Source organism: Schistocerca cancellata, chromosome 3, assembly GCF_023864275.1.
Source record: "Schistocerca cancellata isolate TAMUIC-IGC-003103 chromosome 3, iqSchCanc2.1, whole genome shotgun sequence".
NCBI classification, from domain to species: Eukaryota; Metazoa; Arthropoda; class Insecta; order Orthoptera; family Acrididae; genus Schistocerca; species Schistocerca cancellata.
The window spans coordinates 707,724,635-707,743,111 of NC_064628.1; the positions used below are offsets into that span (position 1 = coordinate 707,724,635).

The 18,477-nt window shown below is 39.3% G+C and overlaps 1 protein-coding gene across 1 annotated transcript in view; it reads left to right on the plus strand.

Moving 5' to 3' along the window:
- LOC126176526 (protein alan shepard) overlaps nt 1–18,477 on the plus strand; it is a 397,767-nt gene that overhangs the window by 314,690 nt on the left and 64,600 nt on the right. Inside the window, exons 6-7 of the mRNA XM_049923682.1 lie at nt 9,234–9,391; nt 18,031–18,193. Coding sequence (XP_049779639.1) covers nt 9,234–9,391; nt 18,031–18,193 — 321 coding nt within the window. The remainder of the gene's footprint in view (nt 1–9,233; nt 9,392–18,030; nt 18,194–18,477) is intronic.

An 18,477-nucleotide genomic window follows, 5' to 3' on the forward strand; every position in this document is an offset into this window, starting at 1 on the left:
TAGAACTGGTAGCATGAGTAATTTGTAAGTAATCTCTTTTGTGGACTGATGCACTTCCCCAGTATTGTACCAATAAATCGAAGCCTGCCACTTGCTTTACCCATGAGTGAACCTATGCAATCATTCCCTTTCATGTTTCTACAAAGTGTTACACCCAGGTATTTGTATGAGTCAGCCAATTCCAACAGTGAATCATTGACATTATAGTCATAGGATACTACATGTTTTCATTTTGTAACATGCAAAATTTTACATTTCTGAACATTTAGAGTAAGTTGCCAACCTGAGTGAAATTTAGTACATGAAGACCATCACTTGTTTACTGCTTTGAAAATCTGCAAAGATTTAAAATTATTGCTTGATAGTTTGCATATCTGTTTAATAAATTATTTATATATCAGCCTCGATGAAGTGTGCAAATCAGTTTGAATTGTTCCTTGCAAAAATGGGAATACAACCTCAAAAACTATTGAGAATACATTTGTACATACTGAAGCCCTGATACACCACTTTTCAGTGAGGAATAAAAAAAAAAACGATTGTGCAAATTCACCTGCATATCAGTTCTGATCAAGACAGGTGCTGATAGGAAGGGGCAGGGAATACAGCTATCTGAATGATGGGAAAGTAATTCATTTAGTTGTGGTAAAATGGAATGTTTAATACTTGGACTTTTTTGCAACTTTGACATGCATTTGTAATAGATTTCAAAGAAATTATTAAGGGAGATTTTATTTTTAGTTACTTTTTGCTAGTAGAATTAGGGGCTTGACTGTCCGAAAAACTACGTGAAATGTTGGTATATCTCTAATTAAAGTTCAGCGCAGATGGAAAAATTTCGTGAGAAATGGAAGACTGTAATCTCATTCTATGAAAGAAAAGAATTATAATAAAATATGTGGGGAAAAGTATTTCAAATTTCACAAACTCTTATGTTTGAAATCTTGTTTCCAAGAGATAAGTAAAATGTTCAACAAAATGTTTCCTAAACAGTTTAACATTTGAAAGAATAATTCATTTTATGACAGGTTTATTGTATTGTATTTTGGATTTGAGTGTTTAGTGTTCCAGTCAATTTCAGATAACTGTGCATATTATATTGTAAAGCAGTTATTACAAAATAATAAAATGAAATATCAGTAATCCAAGTAGAAAATATATCACTCCACTCAGAGGCGTCCAGAGGAATGAACCAAACAAAATACTGAAATTACAAGCTGCTCCAACTTTGAATTTTGTAACCCTCTTTTCCAGTATTGTAGAATTTCTTCTGCTTCTCACAGTAGTCCTAAGGCTGTTGCCACGTTGTGCATCTCTGTCACCAAATGCCTCCATCTCACTAGTGTTACTATCATTTCCGTAGCCACCCTTTCCTTGGTTTCCCTCTTCTTCTCCAACCAGGAGGTTGCCATGACGCACTCTTTTTGGTCAAATGTCTTCTTTCAATCTTTTGACATGCCTTAGCCATCCAAGCAGTCTTTCTTCTATTTTATCCACAATACTAGAATGGATCTGCATCTTTTATCTTACTCCTGCGTTTCTTATGTGGTCAAATCGCAAAATTCTAGATGCTCTTCTCAAAAGAGGTCCATTTCTAAAGCTCCTTTCATTTCTTTCTGATAGTCTCAAACACTGACTCCCATAACTTGTTATTGGTTCCATGGTGGATTTCTGTAATCACATTTCAACTATAACTCATTTTAACCTTGACTCATTTTTTAGGACAAAAGGATTTAATTTTTAGAGAGCCGCTGTTCGCCGTGAGAGTCATTGTTGGATAGCTGCTGTCCACTGCCTGGTCCATTGTTGGATTTCTGTGTCACATCTGCAGTCACGGGATAGGATACTGTCCAGACACTTAAACACTTTTACACAATTTAATTTAATCTCCATCAGTGTCCAAGTTCTTCCTCCCTCTCTGCAACATGGATATTCTGTTGTCTCAACATTAATTTTTAAGCCCCACTTTAAGCAAGCCTTTAAAATGGTTCACCCACTCTGTCAGACTTGTAATGGGCAGGTTGCTTTTTCTTTCATCTCTTTCCTCAACCCTACAACCATTTTCCATGCGATTGCCACTTTCTTTATGTATGCTAATGCTCTCTAGCACCCTTTTTAATTTTCCATAAAACTCATCTTTGACTTAACTGTCAGCATAATTTGAAGATTCATAAACTCTAACAAAGATAATTTCATGGCCATATTTTGAGGTTTCCATAGTCCTAATCCTCTCATCAAGTTTCTCTCAGCGTTTGGTATCTCTTCTATACTAGTGCATGGCTACTGAAATCCTTCTGTTAGCTCTTCCCTTCTTTTTAACATCACTATACATTTTCATTTTGCTTCCCCTTAATCTTTGTTTCACTGAGAATACAAGTATTTACCATCAACCTCCGTAGTTACTGGAATACATTTCTTTTCATTATGCCCAAAACCTGTACAATCCACAGTGTTATAAACATAGTTATTTTCAAAAGCCATTTTCATCTCTATGAGAATCCAATGCTGTTATTTTCACAATGCTTTTGACTGGTATCTTGAACTAAGAAAATATGTTTTACAAATACTTGGGAACTGACTCAGTGATTCAACCCTCTGATGACCGGGCTATATTTCGGGTTGCGATCCACAGGCAAACTGTCTTCCCTGGGCTTTAAGCTATAGAGTTAACAAAACGCAGTCCTGAGGCCACTAATAAGCAAATATTGTGTGTGTGTGTGTGTGTGTGTGTGTGTGTGTGTGTGTGTGTGTGTGTGTGTGTGTGTGTGTGTGAGTGTGAGTGAGAGAGAGATTATATTACAGTGTAAAATAATCTCAGTGTGTAGATGAATCCAGTTATTCTGATAAATCTGTTATAAAATATCAACCGTTACAATTCATGTTTTTGTAAGTGTCTGTGTGTTACTTTATTCATGTAGGAATATACTTTTCCTTCTTGTAAATTGATACTTTCATGGTGTGGTGTAATACAACGGCTGTATGGAAAGGGGGGAGGGGAGAGAGTGTGGTCACACTGATATTGATATTGCAATTTGAAAATTCTGCCAAATGTGAAATCAATTCTATAATACGGTTTTTGTGATGGGAAAAATTTCAAAGCTCTTGACATCAGTCATGAAATTTTTGCTGTATATAAAACAAATGTGATGAGTCAAGGTATTAAACATCAATGAAGAGTGAAAGAAAAACTTTCATCACAATGACAGACATGACCATCTACATGCAATTTAAAACACATTGGTATGGAAAATTGACAAACAATGTATGAAAACCAGCCTTTGACTCAAATTCAATTGCCAAACAAAGTTTCCCCGATTTCTCACAGTTTCACACAAGAACATGACAGAAAAGGTCTACATTTTCTGTGCTCATTGAATCCTAAAACTTCTTTGTGAAACATCTTGACTCAACCAATTACTGCTTCTCAATACTTTTTTGTGTTTGTTATGGTAAACAAGGACACACACACACACACACACACACACACACACACACACACACACTCACTCTTAACTGAATGTAGGGCAATGATAACTTTTGAAGCCTACAGTGAAAATCTAAGAAAATTGAGATGACTGACCAAAACCAAATATTAGTCTCTTTAACTATTGGTGTTGTGTTTTTGCGTGGTGTTGCTTAGCCACCCTGTGCCTAAAAAAAACCACTAGAGGTATCAGTTCAAACAACTCATTTTTTAATTTACATCCTGAACTCTGAATGGCAATCATCGAGAGTGGTAACATAAAGGTGAAAATTTTCTAATAACTTACAGCCATGATCTCCCATGCTGCTGAATTGTCGATTCCACAGTCCTCAGGTCATCCCAAGAGACGTCCTGTCCCTTGGTGGGCCACTGAGTGCTGCTCAGCCATCCGAGCCTGCCGTGCAGCTCTGCGCTGCTTCAAGTGCCTTCCCTCAGCTGACAATCTTGCGGCCTTTTGGGTGGCAAGGGCCAAGGCGTGGCAAGTGATTAAAGAGAGCAAACAACGGTCATGGCAATCGTTCTTGAACTCCATCTCCCGCTCCACTAGTTCTACGGAAGTATGGGAAGCCATCAGGAGGATTTCCAGGAAACGCAGCCGACTACCTGTCACGGCATTGCTGCATCAGGGATATCTCCTCACGGCACCGAGAGACATTGCCCAGAGACTGGCCATGCATTTTGCGGAATCTACTGCCACTATTAACTGTGATCCAGATTTCTGCCACTACTGCACTGCCATCGAGAGGGGTCACTTGGACTTCCGGTCTCCAAATTCTGAACCCTACAACTGCCCCTTCACAATGTGGGAACTGGATTCGGCGCTGTCTGTGGCTCATGATACTGCGCCTGGATCAAATCTGGTACAGCATGCTACAGCACTTGTTGCTGCCATCCAAGGAAGTTCTCCTAAATTGTTTTAATATGATATGGTTATCCGGCATGTTCCCTGACTCATGGAGGGAGGCGATTTTGATTCCCCTCCTCAAACCGGGGGAGGACCGAATGCATCCCAGTAGTTAGCGGAGTATTGCTTTGACGAGCTGTGTCGGGAAGACATTGGAACGCATGGTCAACTGTCGCCTGGTGTGGCTGCTCGAGACCAGGCAGCTCCTTAGCCATTCTCAGTGTGGCTTTCGGAGATGTTGTTCAACTATAGACAACTTGACCCTGCTTGAGGCGGCCATCCAGCAGGCTTTCCTATGTAACCAGCATTGTCTAGGTGTATTCTTTGACATTAATAAGGCGTATGACACTACTTGGCGCCGCCTTATCTTCGATCAACTCCATCAGTGGGGCTTTCATGGCCATCTCCCCATCTTCATTTGGTCCTTTCTTTCCCACCGCCTCTTTCAATATCGGGTTGGTAATGTGCTATCTGATTTGTACATGCAGGAGAATGGTGTTCCTCAGGAAAGCGTTTTAAGTGTCACCCTCTTTGCCATCGCCATTAACAGTATCACGTCCACTATCCGGAGTCCTGCCCAGTGCTCCTTGTTTGTGGACGATTTTACTGTTTTCTGTTCTTCCTCCGGTCTTGTCACTGCTAGTCAGCAGCCGCAGCTTACAATAAAGCGATGAGAGGCATGGACTGCAAAGACGGGTTTTACCTTTTCTGCAGACAAATGTTTGTGTGTTCATTTTAATAGTTCTCGATGTCTTTTTACCTCCCCTGCATTGCGTCTGAGGGACACCATTCATCCTTTTAGCGACACTGTGAGGTTCCTGGGCCTCACTTTTGATTCCAAGTTGTCATGGTTGCTGCACCTTAAAGACCTCAAGGTGTGGGCCCTGAAGGCACTGAGTATTTTGCAGTGTCTGAGCCATCAGTCCTGGGGAGCAGATCGGGCGCGTCTGCTGCAGTTTTATAGGGCTTTCGTCCGATCACGTCTTGACTATGGATGCACCGTGTATGGGTCAACGAGGCCTACGTATCTGAAGATTCTTGACGCAGTACACCATGAGGGTATCAGGCTAGCCACTGGTGCCTTCCGTACAGTCCCATCCCCAGCCTGTGTGCTGAGGCAGGGGAACCGCCGCTCGCCATCCGACGGAAACTCCTCATGATGCGATGGGTGTGTCAATTTCTTGCCTGTCCTACCTCCCCTGCGTACCCTACCATTGCCCGACCGCCTATGGAACGTCTCTTTTCCAGTCGTCCCAGGGCAACGAGACCATTTGGAATTCATGCCAAGCATTTGCTAGAGTCGCTTGGTGCGGAGCGTGTGGCACCCCAACTCCAGGGTTTTACCCGCCTGCCTCCCTGGTTGCTCCAGAGGCCCAGCATCCTTTTAGACTTGCCAGTGTACCGGATGAGCTGCACTCCTGCATTTGTTTTTACCTCCTTATTTTACGATATTTTAAACCAGCATCCCGACCATGTACCAGTATTTACGGATGGCTCGAAACAGGGGGCTCTGTTGGTTGTGCTGTTGTTTTCCCTGATCGAGTCGTCAAGTTACAGCTTCCTGCGGCGTTTATGATCTTGGATGCCAAATTGTTTGCGATCTTGCGGGCATTGGAGCAGATGAGATGTGTTCCCAGTCTTAAGTTTCTCATCTGTTCTGACTCCCTGAGTGCCCTTCAGACCATGCAACACTTGTACCCAGCAGATACGGTCGTCCAGAACATCCATGATGCCCTACTCCACCTGCAACAGCAGGGGAAGGAGGTTTCTTTCTGCTGGGTGCCGGGGCACGTGGGTATTAGGGGAAACGAACTGGCGGATATGGCTGCCAAAGATGCATGTTCCCTACCTCGCATTGTTGAATGTGCCGTCCCCCTTCATGCTGTTACCTCCCTTTTGCGTTTTTGTGTTATGCATCAATGGGAAGAGGAGTGGCTGGCAGTCGATGAAAATAAGCTGCGTCTGGTCAAGGCCACCACACAGTCATGGCGTACGTCCTACCAGTCATGCAGGCGGGGTGAGGTTCTCCTCACTTGCCTCCACATCGGGCACAGTCCCTTAACGCATGGTTTTTTACTCCGGCGGGAGGACTCCCCAATCTGCAGTTCTTGTGGCATCCAGATTACTGTCCGCCACATTTTACTTGATTGTCTTTTATTCTCTGACCAGAGGGTGGCAGTTTCCTTGCCATCAGATTTGCCCTCTATTTTGCAAGATGACGCAACAACTGTGGTTAAGGTCTTACGGTTTTGTGTCCTGTCCAATTTGTTGCCTCGGATTTTAGGGAGATGATTTTAATGTGCTGCTGGGTGACCGGCTCACCTAGGTTTTAGGTAAGAGGTCCGCCAGTCGTGATTACCTACGTGTTTCACTTCAATTTCTGTTCTCTTTTCCTTGTGTTTCCTTTCCTTTTTTGGTATGTTTCTTCTCCTCTTGTTTTGCCTCTGTATGTGAGGATTTGGAACTGCGTCAGGTCTGTGTCTTTTAGCTGTTCTCCTTGTTCGCTGTCCGTCTTCGTCCCTTCACCGCATGTGTTACTGTTTCTATGCGTTTGGGCGCTGATGACCACGCTGTTTAGCGCCCGAAAACCTCAAAACACACACACACACACACACACACACACACACACACACACACACCTAATATTCCATACTTATTAGACTGATGTATCAATGCTTTCCAACCAAATGTGATATTAATTTTAACTTAAAATATTGCCTTAGAAAAGGCATCTAATTAGCAGTTCTGGGAATTAAAATAGTTGAAACAAGGATGTGGAACACAGAAGGCAGAGGTAAATGGTTGAAAATAATTGTGAAGCAAGAGCTAGAGAACTAAAAACTGTCAAAGATGTCAGAAAAATTCAAGAATAATGAAAATGAGAGTGAGAAGCGTGAAAAAGGAGAGAGAAAATGAAATGGGGAAGTTGATGAACTTCGTGGACACAAAAAAATTGGTTAAGAGATATATAAATGGAGAAACACAGTGACAGCAAAATTTAAACAGAAACAGGAAGTAATTTGCTTCTCATCTCTTGAGACTGCTAGTCTAATGTTGGATGGGGTGTGAGGGAGATCTAAATAACTTTAAGAGGTGACCCAGGTGTCCACTGTTAAATTCCATAGCATGCTCAGTGGTGGGGATATTAGGTCTTGCTGATACAAACATTTATGATTAGCTGTTTATTCTGACAGAGAACTTGAGAGCTTTACTTAGGATGAGTTTACTCTTCATTGGGAAATGTTATTTTAGTAGAAACTTAATGAGACCAAGTTTAGGACAACAATAATGCATGAAACGGAGCACTAATGCAGGCCACTTAGTTGTATAACACAACCATGTATAATAAGCATTCATGAGCCAATGCATTAAAATATTTTGCGAACACTATTTTTTGTTCTTTTATTACTCACTTGACTGGATTTTTTTTTGTTTTTATATTACTCACTTGACTGGATTTTTTTTGTAGGTTAGGGCCTTGTGACATTTTATATTTTATTGTGAGGTAGCTACAGCACTATTAAAAATGTAATAAATGGCTGACTGGATAGCTAAAATGATCAGAAGAGAAGTAATTACAAATATGTATTTTGTGGTAAATTTCTTGTAACAATGTACTTCGTGGTGTGTGTGTGCGTGTGTGTGTGTGTGTGTGTGTGTGTGTAAAATGTGCTATACTATAGTCTTCTTAAGGCAATAGAATGGAGAAGTTTATCAATTTCTGTTCATGGTTTCTCTTAAAGAAGGGGACCCCGTCTATAGCCGAGGTCACAAAGAGCACACTTGTGTGGTGGTACTCAGCTCATAGGTACGCCAGTTTGAAGCCTGGTGGTTGATAAAATTTTCACTGCTAATATTTGGCCAGCAATGGGGGAAGAGCTAGTGGCATAAAATTCCAGGCCATCAGTCTTTGTGCCAGTGTCCTGGCTTAAATTCCGAACCTCTTTGCAGTCTCTCTTGAAGTGAGAGCATGTGATGCTGTTGATGATGATCTGTCCATTGGATGAGGATATCAAACTTGGTGGTTCTTTGTGGTGCTATTAGAGAGGAATTGCCTATGTGCCAACTCTGGGTGTACCCTCTCCCAGTCTTCGTTGTCGTTGTCGTCGTCGTCGTCGTCGTCGTCGTCGTCGTCGTCATACACAACACAAACATAATACTACATTAAACACACATCCATTACCCTCGCCTACACTCCACAAAAACACACATTACCCAACTCTCTCATATCTGCAAGCAAAGGGACCAGTGTGCATAGAGAATGAACACCCTTTCCAGCTTGCTGGCTAAACCCACCTGTGGAATAGCCCAGCAAACAATGTCATATGATATTAAATAAAATTGAGGAGGATATTAAAATTCTGATTGATTACAAAGAAGATGGTACTCTATTAACATCTGACAAAAAATGCTACATAAATACTAATTTGATAGACCAGACTCCTTACTGATGACAACTATCACTCTTACTCTCTTGATGTGTAAAACATACAGTGTTTCTTTTTTCATAACAAACAATAACTGGATGCCTGTGAATACTGGAAGGGGAAGTAATCTTCATACATGCATGTTTTGACATATTGAAAAGTTTTATTTTGTATTCAATTGTTAGTGTATTTGGATAATTCAGTTATCATTAATATTTTTGTGGATGTATGTAAAAAAAACTTCACTTTATAAGAAGTTTTCATTTCTGGTAACAACAGACACTAATACTTCGCTAGTTGGGGGAAACCAGCCTAAATAGAATTCAGTAAACTTTTGAAACCTTTCAATATTAGCAGTATTAAGAGTATTTCAAAATTAAAATTGAGATTTATAAAGTTGTTTCTTTCTCCCTTCCAGCAACAAGAACAAGATCCAACTAATTTATATATTGCCAATCTACCAGCAACTTTTAAGGAAAATGATGTTGACAACATGCTGGCAAAGTATGGGCAAGTTATTTCTACAAGAATCCTCAGGGACACAACTGGTCAAAGTAAAGGTGTTGGGTTTGCAAGGTGAGTTGCCATTCCATGACCGTTCTGTAGGAAAAAATAAAAGGTGAGTCTCAGAAATTACATTGTAGAGTAGGAGAATGACAGCTGTACTTTCAGTCGCTCAGTTGTACCATTAAAATACACACGAGCGAGGAGATCCATTATCCCAATGAAAGATTAATCATTTCCCCATTTGCAGTCGATGTATTCATAAGATTTATGTAATAATCACTAATCATTTTTCAGCTCATCACAAATTAATCTATTAAGAAGAATTCAATCTGCATTCCAGATGAAATGAACTTGACATTTTTTATGCATACAATATTGCACTGTCTGTGTTATTCTGAAATATAATGCTATGTCCCTTTGGACATGCATACATACAATTATCAGCTGTGTAATAGAATGAAGGCAATGTAAATTTTGTGCTGGACCGGGACTTGAACCCGGATTTCTCAGGGTTGCCTTACCATTTGGCTATCTGAGCATGTCGTCAACCATGTGCCTACAACCTGTACTCGTACATCCATTATGTATATAGCTGTACAGGCAAGATGTTTTATTTGAAAGTCGTTTGCCTGGTGTCAGCGGATAAATACAATATTGCAGTGCCTGTATTAAGGCATCACCAAAGGAGCATTGCATTATAATTCAAGTAAAATGTCTGGGAATATATATAATATATGTATAATGTATGGGAATATATATAATGGATGTACAAGTACAGGTTGTAGACACGGTTGGTGACGTAAGTAACTTTGAGTCTGGCTATGAGTTAATGAGTCATGCTCAGATAGCCAAATGGTAAGGCGACCATTGATGATAAGCAGGAAATCTGGGTTTGAGACCCGGTCCAGCACAAATTTTTATTGTCATTCCATTACACAGTTGATGGTCGTACATATTCACATCTATAGTTACAAATCAGAGAATCTGTCAGCTCCTTTTAAAAATTGTCCAGATGCAAAGCTCCACATTCTGGCCTTGATGGACCAATCAGGATTGACCAACACCCATATCGTCCTGCGCCATTGCTGTCATCAGATGTTTGGTCAGCACACTGATCTCGTGGCCGTTGTCAGTTATCTGGATCATGGAGCGTCTACTTCCCATTTAAGGAGCTCATCAACGGACCTCATGAGGCTGAGTCAATCCTGTTCTAGTTCTCTTACAAAGGGAAAATCCCTAGGAGTACCAGTAATCAAACCCAGATTCCCCACAAAGCAGCCAGACATGCTAACCAGTGATCTATGGAGACAGACGTGCAACATTGCTGGGAAAAAATAAATGACTATAGGTCATATGTACAAGCATATGTGTAAAGCGTGGTTTAAAAAGAGTGCTGTTTTTTAAATGAGTGGTAACTTTTTGTTTGTCATTTACTGACATTGTTGTGATTTGTTTCTATTACAAGGGGCATTCTGATTGTTGGCTCAGTTTGAATTTGTTGCATACGGTATCTAACCATGGAGCAGTTCACTTGTGCACAACGTGTGCTAATCATGAAAGGGAAAAGCATCCACAACTAGTGACTGTTGTGGCTATTGGTCAAGTGGCATCATCAGTCCTCATTGTTTTTAAAAATGAAGGACGACAAGCTGTGACGGTCAACGGAGACCAATACCATATGATAGAGAGTTTTGTGACCTTATTTGGATGGAATGGACATTGAAGAGTTGTGGTTGCAGCAGGATGATGCCACCTGCCATACTTCCTGCCAAACAATTGAGTTGCTCCATGAGTGGTTCCCAGATCACCTTATTCCGAACGATGCTGATCATCACTGGCCACCAAGCTCATGCGACTTAACTCTTTGTGACTTTTTTTCTCTGGGGTCATCTTAACTCATTGGTGTATGCCAATAAATCCTGAAACATCCATGCCTTGCAGTAGGAAATTCGATGAGTTGTCAGCAAAATGGTTGTGGAAACTTGACATGCAGTTATAGTAAATTTCATGGACATGCATGCCACCACAGTAGAGGAGGTCATATACCTCACATTTTTCATATGTGAAATGGGAAGGTCAGATCAACATATTTATGTATTTTGTCTGTGATTTAGTAGAAATAAATTTGTTACTTTGATGTATCAAAACCAGCACTATTTTTGAACCACTCGTTATTTACAAGTCTAGTTTGACAAGGATGGGGCAAGTTGTCAGCTACTGCCTTATATGAGTAGGAACCATAATTACATTTACCTGAAACAATTTATTGGAAACCACAGGAAACATAAATTACAATGGTTGAATGGAAAGACTGGGGCCTCCATCCTTCTGAATACAAGACCAGTCTCTTTAATACATTGCAACCTTCTTTGTACAATGGAAAATCCAGGATAGAATGTAATAATATTACGAAAGGAAAGAGAGAGAGAGAGAGAGAGAGAGAGAGAGAGAGAGAGAGAGAGAGAGAGAGAGAGAGTGTGTGTGTGTGTTATTTTCAACAAAGGCCTTGCTGGTCAGAAGCTTATTTGTGACAGTCTTTTTGTCGTGCCTGTTTGCAACTCAGCATTTCTGCCAGATGGTGAGTTGCAAATTTCCTTTGATAATATTGTAACCTTCTTTGTTTTATTTGTAGTGTACTGCATGATATCAAAAAGCACTTACTTAGTGCTTGCGCGCTCTCTCTCTCTCTCTCTCTCTCTCTCCCTCCCTCCCTCCCTCCCTTCCTCCATCTTGAATGAGATTTTTCACTCTGCAGTGGAGTGTGTGCTGACATGAAATTTCCTGGCAGATTAAAACTGTGTGCCAGACTGAGACTTGAACTCGGGACCTTTGCCTTTCGCAGGTCATGAGTCATGCTTGGTAGCTCGTTGGTAGAGCACTTGCCCGCAAAAGGCAAAGGTCCCAATTTTGAGTCTCAGTCGTGCACGCAGTTTTAATCTGCCAGTAAGTTTCAGCATAAATCTTCCACTATTTTTTTTGTAGTTAGTTAATTTAAAACATGCTATACCATTCTAAAAGATTTGCATGTGGCATTATTTATTACTGGCCTCTTCACTTATATCCAGTACTGATTAGAGTTCTTTTTTATAAATGTTTGCAATTTTAGGATGTCATTCTTGCAAATTGTCTTAAAGAGAAGTAAGGCTGTAGTTGAGTGTGGTTCTCAAATCTTAGCTCTTGAAATTGTAGGATCAGATTCTTTGCAAACCAACAGCAACTTTGAATGAATTTTTGCCAGCAGTAAACAATCCTCAACTGCCCTGTATGAACGAATGGTATTCCAGATTATTTACATGAATGAACCACATACACTACCTAAATGCCCTGTAGATCAAACTGAAACCTTATGCAAAAATAGTACAATATGTACCAATATAATAAAAATTAAATTCCACTGGTATCAATGCCCTTTCTGTGCCATGCTGCTAAATTTTGTTCTTGGCCTAATATGTAATTTGGGCACTGAATCTTACTAATACTGTCATGAAAGGTGTCTTGGCTTTGTAGATTCCAAAAATCCATGTTTTCTCAAATGGCTGGGCCCACTCTTACATATACAGGGTGAGTCACTAACTATTGCCACCAAGAATAACTCCGAAAGTATGATAGGAGCTGAAGAGTTTGTGGGACAAAAGTTGCATGGGACAACGTCACAAAGGTGGCATGAACGTCCATTTACAGAAGGTGTTTGAAATTATGACCATTGGTATTAATGCAGTGCTGCAATCTTTTTATAATTGATTGAGTGGTATTCCTTATCACATCGGCACTTCCCGAAGCACAAGCTGTGACAGTTCTCTCTTGCATATTGTCAGGTGTAGTTGGAACATCTTTATAAACAATGTTTTCTAACCATCAGCGAAAAATGTGCTGGACACACATTGTGTTGACACCACATTCTGTTCCTTGTTCCTAAAAGGTATTTCTTCCAATAACAGACCTAATGTTTCTTGCAGGAATGTGGTGTACTACCTACCATTAAGATTTCCTTTGATGAAATAGAGGCCTATAATTCTGTCCTCCAGAATCCCACACCATACATTCACTGACCACAGTTTTTAGTGTGCAACTTGCCACAGCCAGCATGGATTTTTAGTTGTCCAATAATGCATGCTATGCAAATTAACATTTCCATGGTTCGTGAATGTAGTCTCATCAATCCTCTGAATCTGAAGTTGAGCCCATCAGCTGAATTTGATGCGATGCATACAGTTCATACCAGTTAATTGTTGGTGGAGACTGATATGGTAAGCATGATATTTATGGTGTTGCCGAACATGAACAACACTACTGTGGCTCATGCCAGATTCCCTTGCCATTTGACATGAACTAACACAAGGATCTCGAACCACAGTGGAAAGAGTACCAATTTCCATTTCCTTGTTAGTAACTTTCCTTTGCCAGATATGTTTTTGATGAATTAAAGATCCAGTTGTTGTCAGTTTATCATACGCACATTTAAATGTACGACATGTAGGGTGAGTACGTCGAGGATACTTTTCAATGTATAAGTCTCTAGCTCTCACTGAATTTCATTGGCATTTTCCATAAATGAGAAACATATTGACTTATTCTTCAAAGGAATACATCATTCACATTCGCTTGGTTGGAGGATACTAGTCTTACCTTTCCTGTTAAGTGTTGTATTTCGAAACCATTGAATGGTGCTTACATGTCTATGGCATGTTAGATGAATATGCTGTATTTGGCAAATATTTACTATTTGCATGATATACGAGAGAGAATTGTTAGAGCATGTGCTTTGATAAGTGCTGAAGTGATAAGGAATACCATTCAATACATAATATGAAGATTGCAGCACTGGATTGATACCAATGGTCATCAGTTCGAACACCTTCTGTAAATGGACATTCATGTCATCTTCTTGACCCCTGTTGACCTTCAAAGACCTTACTCTTATACATAATTGAATTCGTCTCTATAGCCTCTCTCAGAAAATAAGCACCAAACTGTAGAATCCCATTAAAAAAAATTTCAAAAAACGCAAAGTTGACCTTCACATCTCTGAAGCGACCCCACCTAGCAACAAAAAACCAACGTCATATTATGCCCCCGTTGTCCCATGCAACATTTGTCCCACAAACTTTTCAGCTACTATCACACTTTTGAACTTATTCTAGGTGGCGATAGTTAGTGACTCGCCCTGTATAACCAATGGTGAGGAGTGGGTATGTGTACTATTTTAATATTGATGATGCTGCGGAAAACATGTCTGCTGCAACTAAACAAAAAAAGCTGAAATTACTTGTAGGTAGCTTTGGGTAAATCTCCTAATTTGATTCCTTATAAAACATTTAATTTGGGTTTATTTTTTTCTCACAATTCTGTCTGGGTTATTTATTATGTAAAACATACACATCAGTATTATGAGGGGAAGGAAGTCGATGTTACCTTAATGTTCTCAGGAAATTGCATTTTTATTGTATCCACTGGTAGAATATTTATACTACTGGTACCTTTTCTAATATCATACAGTAATGACTGTTCCAAATATGCTGATTGTTTTTCATTTTAGTTGTTGCATTTTACATCATGCTGCTCCTGTAATGTGATAGGTTTGCATCCATTTTTCAAAGTTTATAATTTCATCTTAAAGCCTTTGAAATCTTTTTCATGTGCCCCTGTTCCTGATTCCTATTTTTGTACTGCTGGATTTTGCACCTCCTATTTTAAGATATTCTGGAGAGGTTGTCAGCACATAAGTTTTTGTCAGATAGTGATTTGTTTGTTTATCTATTTACTTTACAGAAACTAAAAGCCTTGTGTATGTTTGTTACAATAGTGAAGATAAGATTGTATTGAAGACTTATTTTTGAGGCCATGAGACATTTAAATGGTTGAAAGATTGTTGTCATACCTGTGCAATTTAGTTTCATTTAAATGGACATTGCTACTAAAGGGTTGGTTTTGTATTTTCTAAAAATATAGTGGTGAAGTCTTCTTCATTTTCTTCTTCCTTTTCTTCTTCCTCATCCTTATCTTATTCATCATCTCTTCTTCCATATATTGGATTGGTGCTTAAGTTCATAGCATTTTTCTGTGAGTTTAATAAACACAACAGATACTCAATGCAGGGACTTTACCCATCGGTAATATATTCTCCTTCACTGTTTACAATGGTCTGCCAATGCTGGGATAACTTTTTGACTCTGTAACTGTAGACGTTACATGGTTTTGAGATGAGATGAATCACTCATTGAGCTATGTTCAGAACGCATTTTCATCTAGAAAGGTAGTTCCTTGAAGATTGTTCAATAGAGAGCAGATAAGATGAAAATCTTAGAATGAGAGATCAGGTGAATAAGTAAATATGGAATGACTTCCCAACACAACACCCGTATAGTGATTTTAGTCAGTCTAGCAGAATGCAGGCAAGCATAATCATGGAGAAGCATCACTTCATGTAGTCTTCCTGGTTGTTGTTCCTGGACTGTGCCTGTAAGATGTCTCAGTTGTTGAAAGTAAATGTCAGCAGTGATGGTTAGACCTTGGGAAGTAATGTGTAGTACTTCACACTATCACTGTTCCATCAGATGCATATCATTATCTTTTGTGGATGCACACAGTTCTTTGTACGGACTGTTGCCACTTTGTTTGGACTCAACCATTCCTTTTTTTCCCCCTGATGTTAGCATAAAGACACCATTCCTCATCATGAGTAATGATACGGGATAGTAATGGTCGGTGTTGTTCGTGATCCACCTGTTGATGAGCAGGCAGATTTTGTCTTTGAGCATAAGTACCCATACACCCAATTTTTGAACCTGTGCATTGCATGCAAATATCACATGATGTTGGAATGATCACAGTTCTTTACATTTGTCAGTTCTCAAATACACTGACATGGATCATCATGGATGAATCCATTTAAGCAGTTTTCATCAAACCTTGAAAGTCTTCATGAACATGGAGAGTCACTTTGCCAAAATGATTTGCCTTAAAAAAAGAGAACCGTTTTCCTGCCATGCTCTGTCCAATGGCATTATCCCCAGGCATGGTGCAAATGTTTCTGACTGCCTCTACTGCTGTCAATCCTCAGTGGAACTCAAATGAAGAATATGTTGGAAATGTTCTAATTTCCCCATTTTCTAGTGTCCACAGCTCCATTCACTATCTCCATTTGAAAAAATGACAGTATGTTAATTCAGATAGTAACAGTGAACTACAAATAAAAAATGACAGTCGATAAATAAACACATAACAACTGGAATACCAACATGCAATACAAAAATGCTATGAATTTTTCACCAATCTAAAGCTCTAATAGTTTCTTTGTGGTATCACACAATTTATAGTTCAAGAAAAGTATTATCAAAATCTGCAATTCATTGGGTGTTTCCAAAATTGCTTTACATTTGTTATTTGATAGGAACAGGCAGTTTTTTTTTTAATGAAAGTGTTGCCACTGTTTTATCTTTCTTCGTAACAAATTGGTATTATGTTACTACTGAACATGTAATTACCATTGCTGATAAACTGTGTATAGAAACAGTGTAGGATGTTTCAAATGCTACTACTACTGAATTCATCTTTTGTGCCCTTACGTGTTTCAGTTTCTGGATATAAGTTATGTCATTCTTGACAAGTATTTTTTCCAAAAGTTTGACTAATTTATTATGAATGGATTTCATCTGTCACTGTGAGAATAATGTCTCTGTAAAATGTACAACTTCTTGTAAACTGTTCCATTAGTTCAATAGAATATGCTTCAAGCTGTGTATCTTTAGTACTTCTCATTAGATAGATTCAAACTGATTTCATTTCATACCACAGATAAAAGCTCGTTCACCTACAGGGTGCGTTCAATATGCAAAATCATTTCTACGCAGCACTTCATGGAGAGAGATGTGATAGGGATGGAACTTGTGTCAATGCAGATTGCATAGTACTCTTGCCTGACTAGTGCCGCTTCCTCATGCAATTACAGAGGAACTACTTTGTTGATTACTGCTATGGCAGCCAGAACATTGTCACACTCCTCTCCAATCACACATGTCATTCTGTTACTTATTTTAGGCATTACATTACAAGGTGCACATAATTCTTTGAGAAGGTTCACAAATAATTGTCACGATAGTTGATGTCTACTGGGATATATTTTGGCTCATGTGGTACATGAACAAGTGGCGTTTTTCCTCCATCATAAATGATTAGCATGTCAGCTTTTCATGCACTGGGAAATACCATCTTTCAATCACATCTACTGCATCTGCTATTATGCAATAACAGATGGGGCCATCACAATGCAATCACAGTGTACACGCAGTACAATGTAATCAAACATAATGTCAGCACCTAGCATCAGAGCAATTGAATGGAACAAACAGCTGTCAGTGTTTACCTTGTTCACAATAGGGTGACTCATAAACTACTTGAACTAGCAACACACACATAGGCGAATCTCATTTATGGTACTTTACTGTCAATAAGCAGTGTCCCATTTCAAATTTTGTAACTGTTGTATATAACTGCACTTTCATAAACAGCTCAAAATATGTGTATTGGGTGCAGATACACACCCTTGTGTACAGTTCAATTCTGTGAAAAACGCATACAGTGCCTTCCTTGTCCAAAATATTTGTGGTGCTATTGTTAGATGATTCACTCAGTACATATATTTTTAATTTAATGGTGTCTTCAGAATGTTCCATATTATATGGTTGTAATTAATTTACATTTCTGTACAGAATGGAGTCAAAAGAGAAATGTGAGCAAATAATACAGATGTTCAATGGCAACCAGCTGGCTGGGTGCAAGGAACCACTTCTTGTAAAATTTGCTGATGGTGGAAGCAAAAAAAGGGTTTTGTACAAGACCACAGATCAGCGAATGTGGCGGGATACTGGAGAGGTATAGCAAAATATCCTTTAAATCCATTTCAGCAAAAGTCTTTTACTTGTATGAATGCATTGTCTACTTGGATTTGAGCGTAGTGAAGTGGATACTGGAGAGGTATAGCAAAATATCCTTTAAATCCATTTCAGCAAAAGTCTTTTACTTGTATGAATGCATTGTCTACTTGGATTTGAGCGTAGTGAAGTGGTTATGTGTCCTTTATTTATATGTGTTTGTAATTAAGAAGTCAAATAATGGAATAAAATGAGTTAACAGCTCAGCACATAGTAGATGCCTTA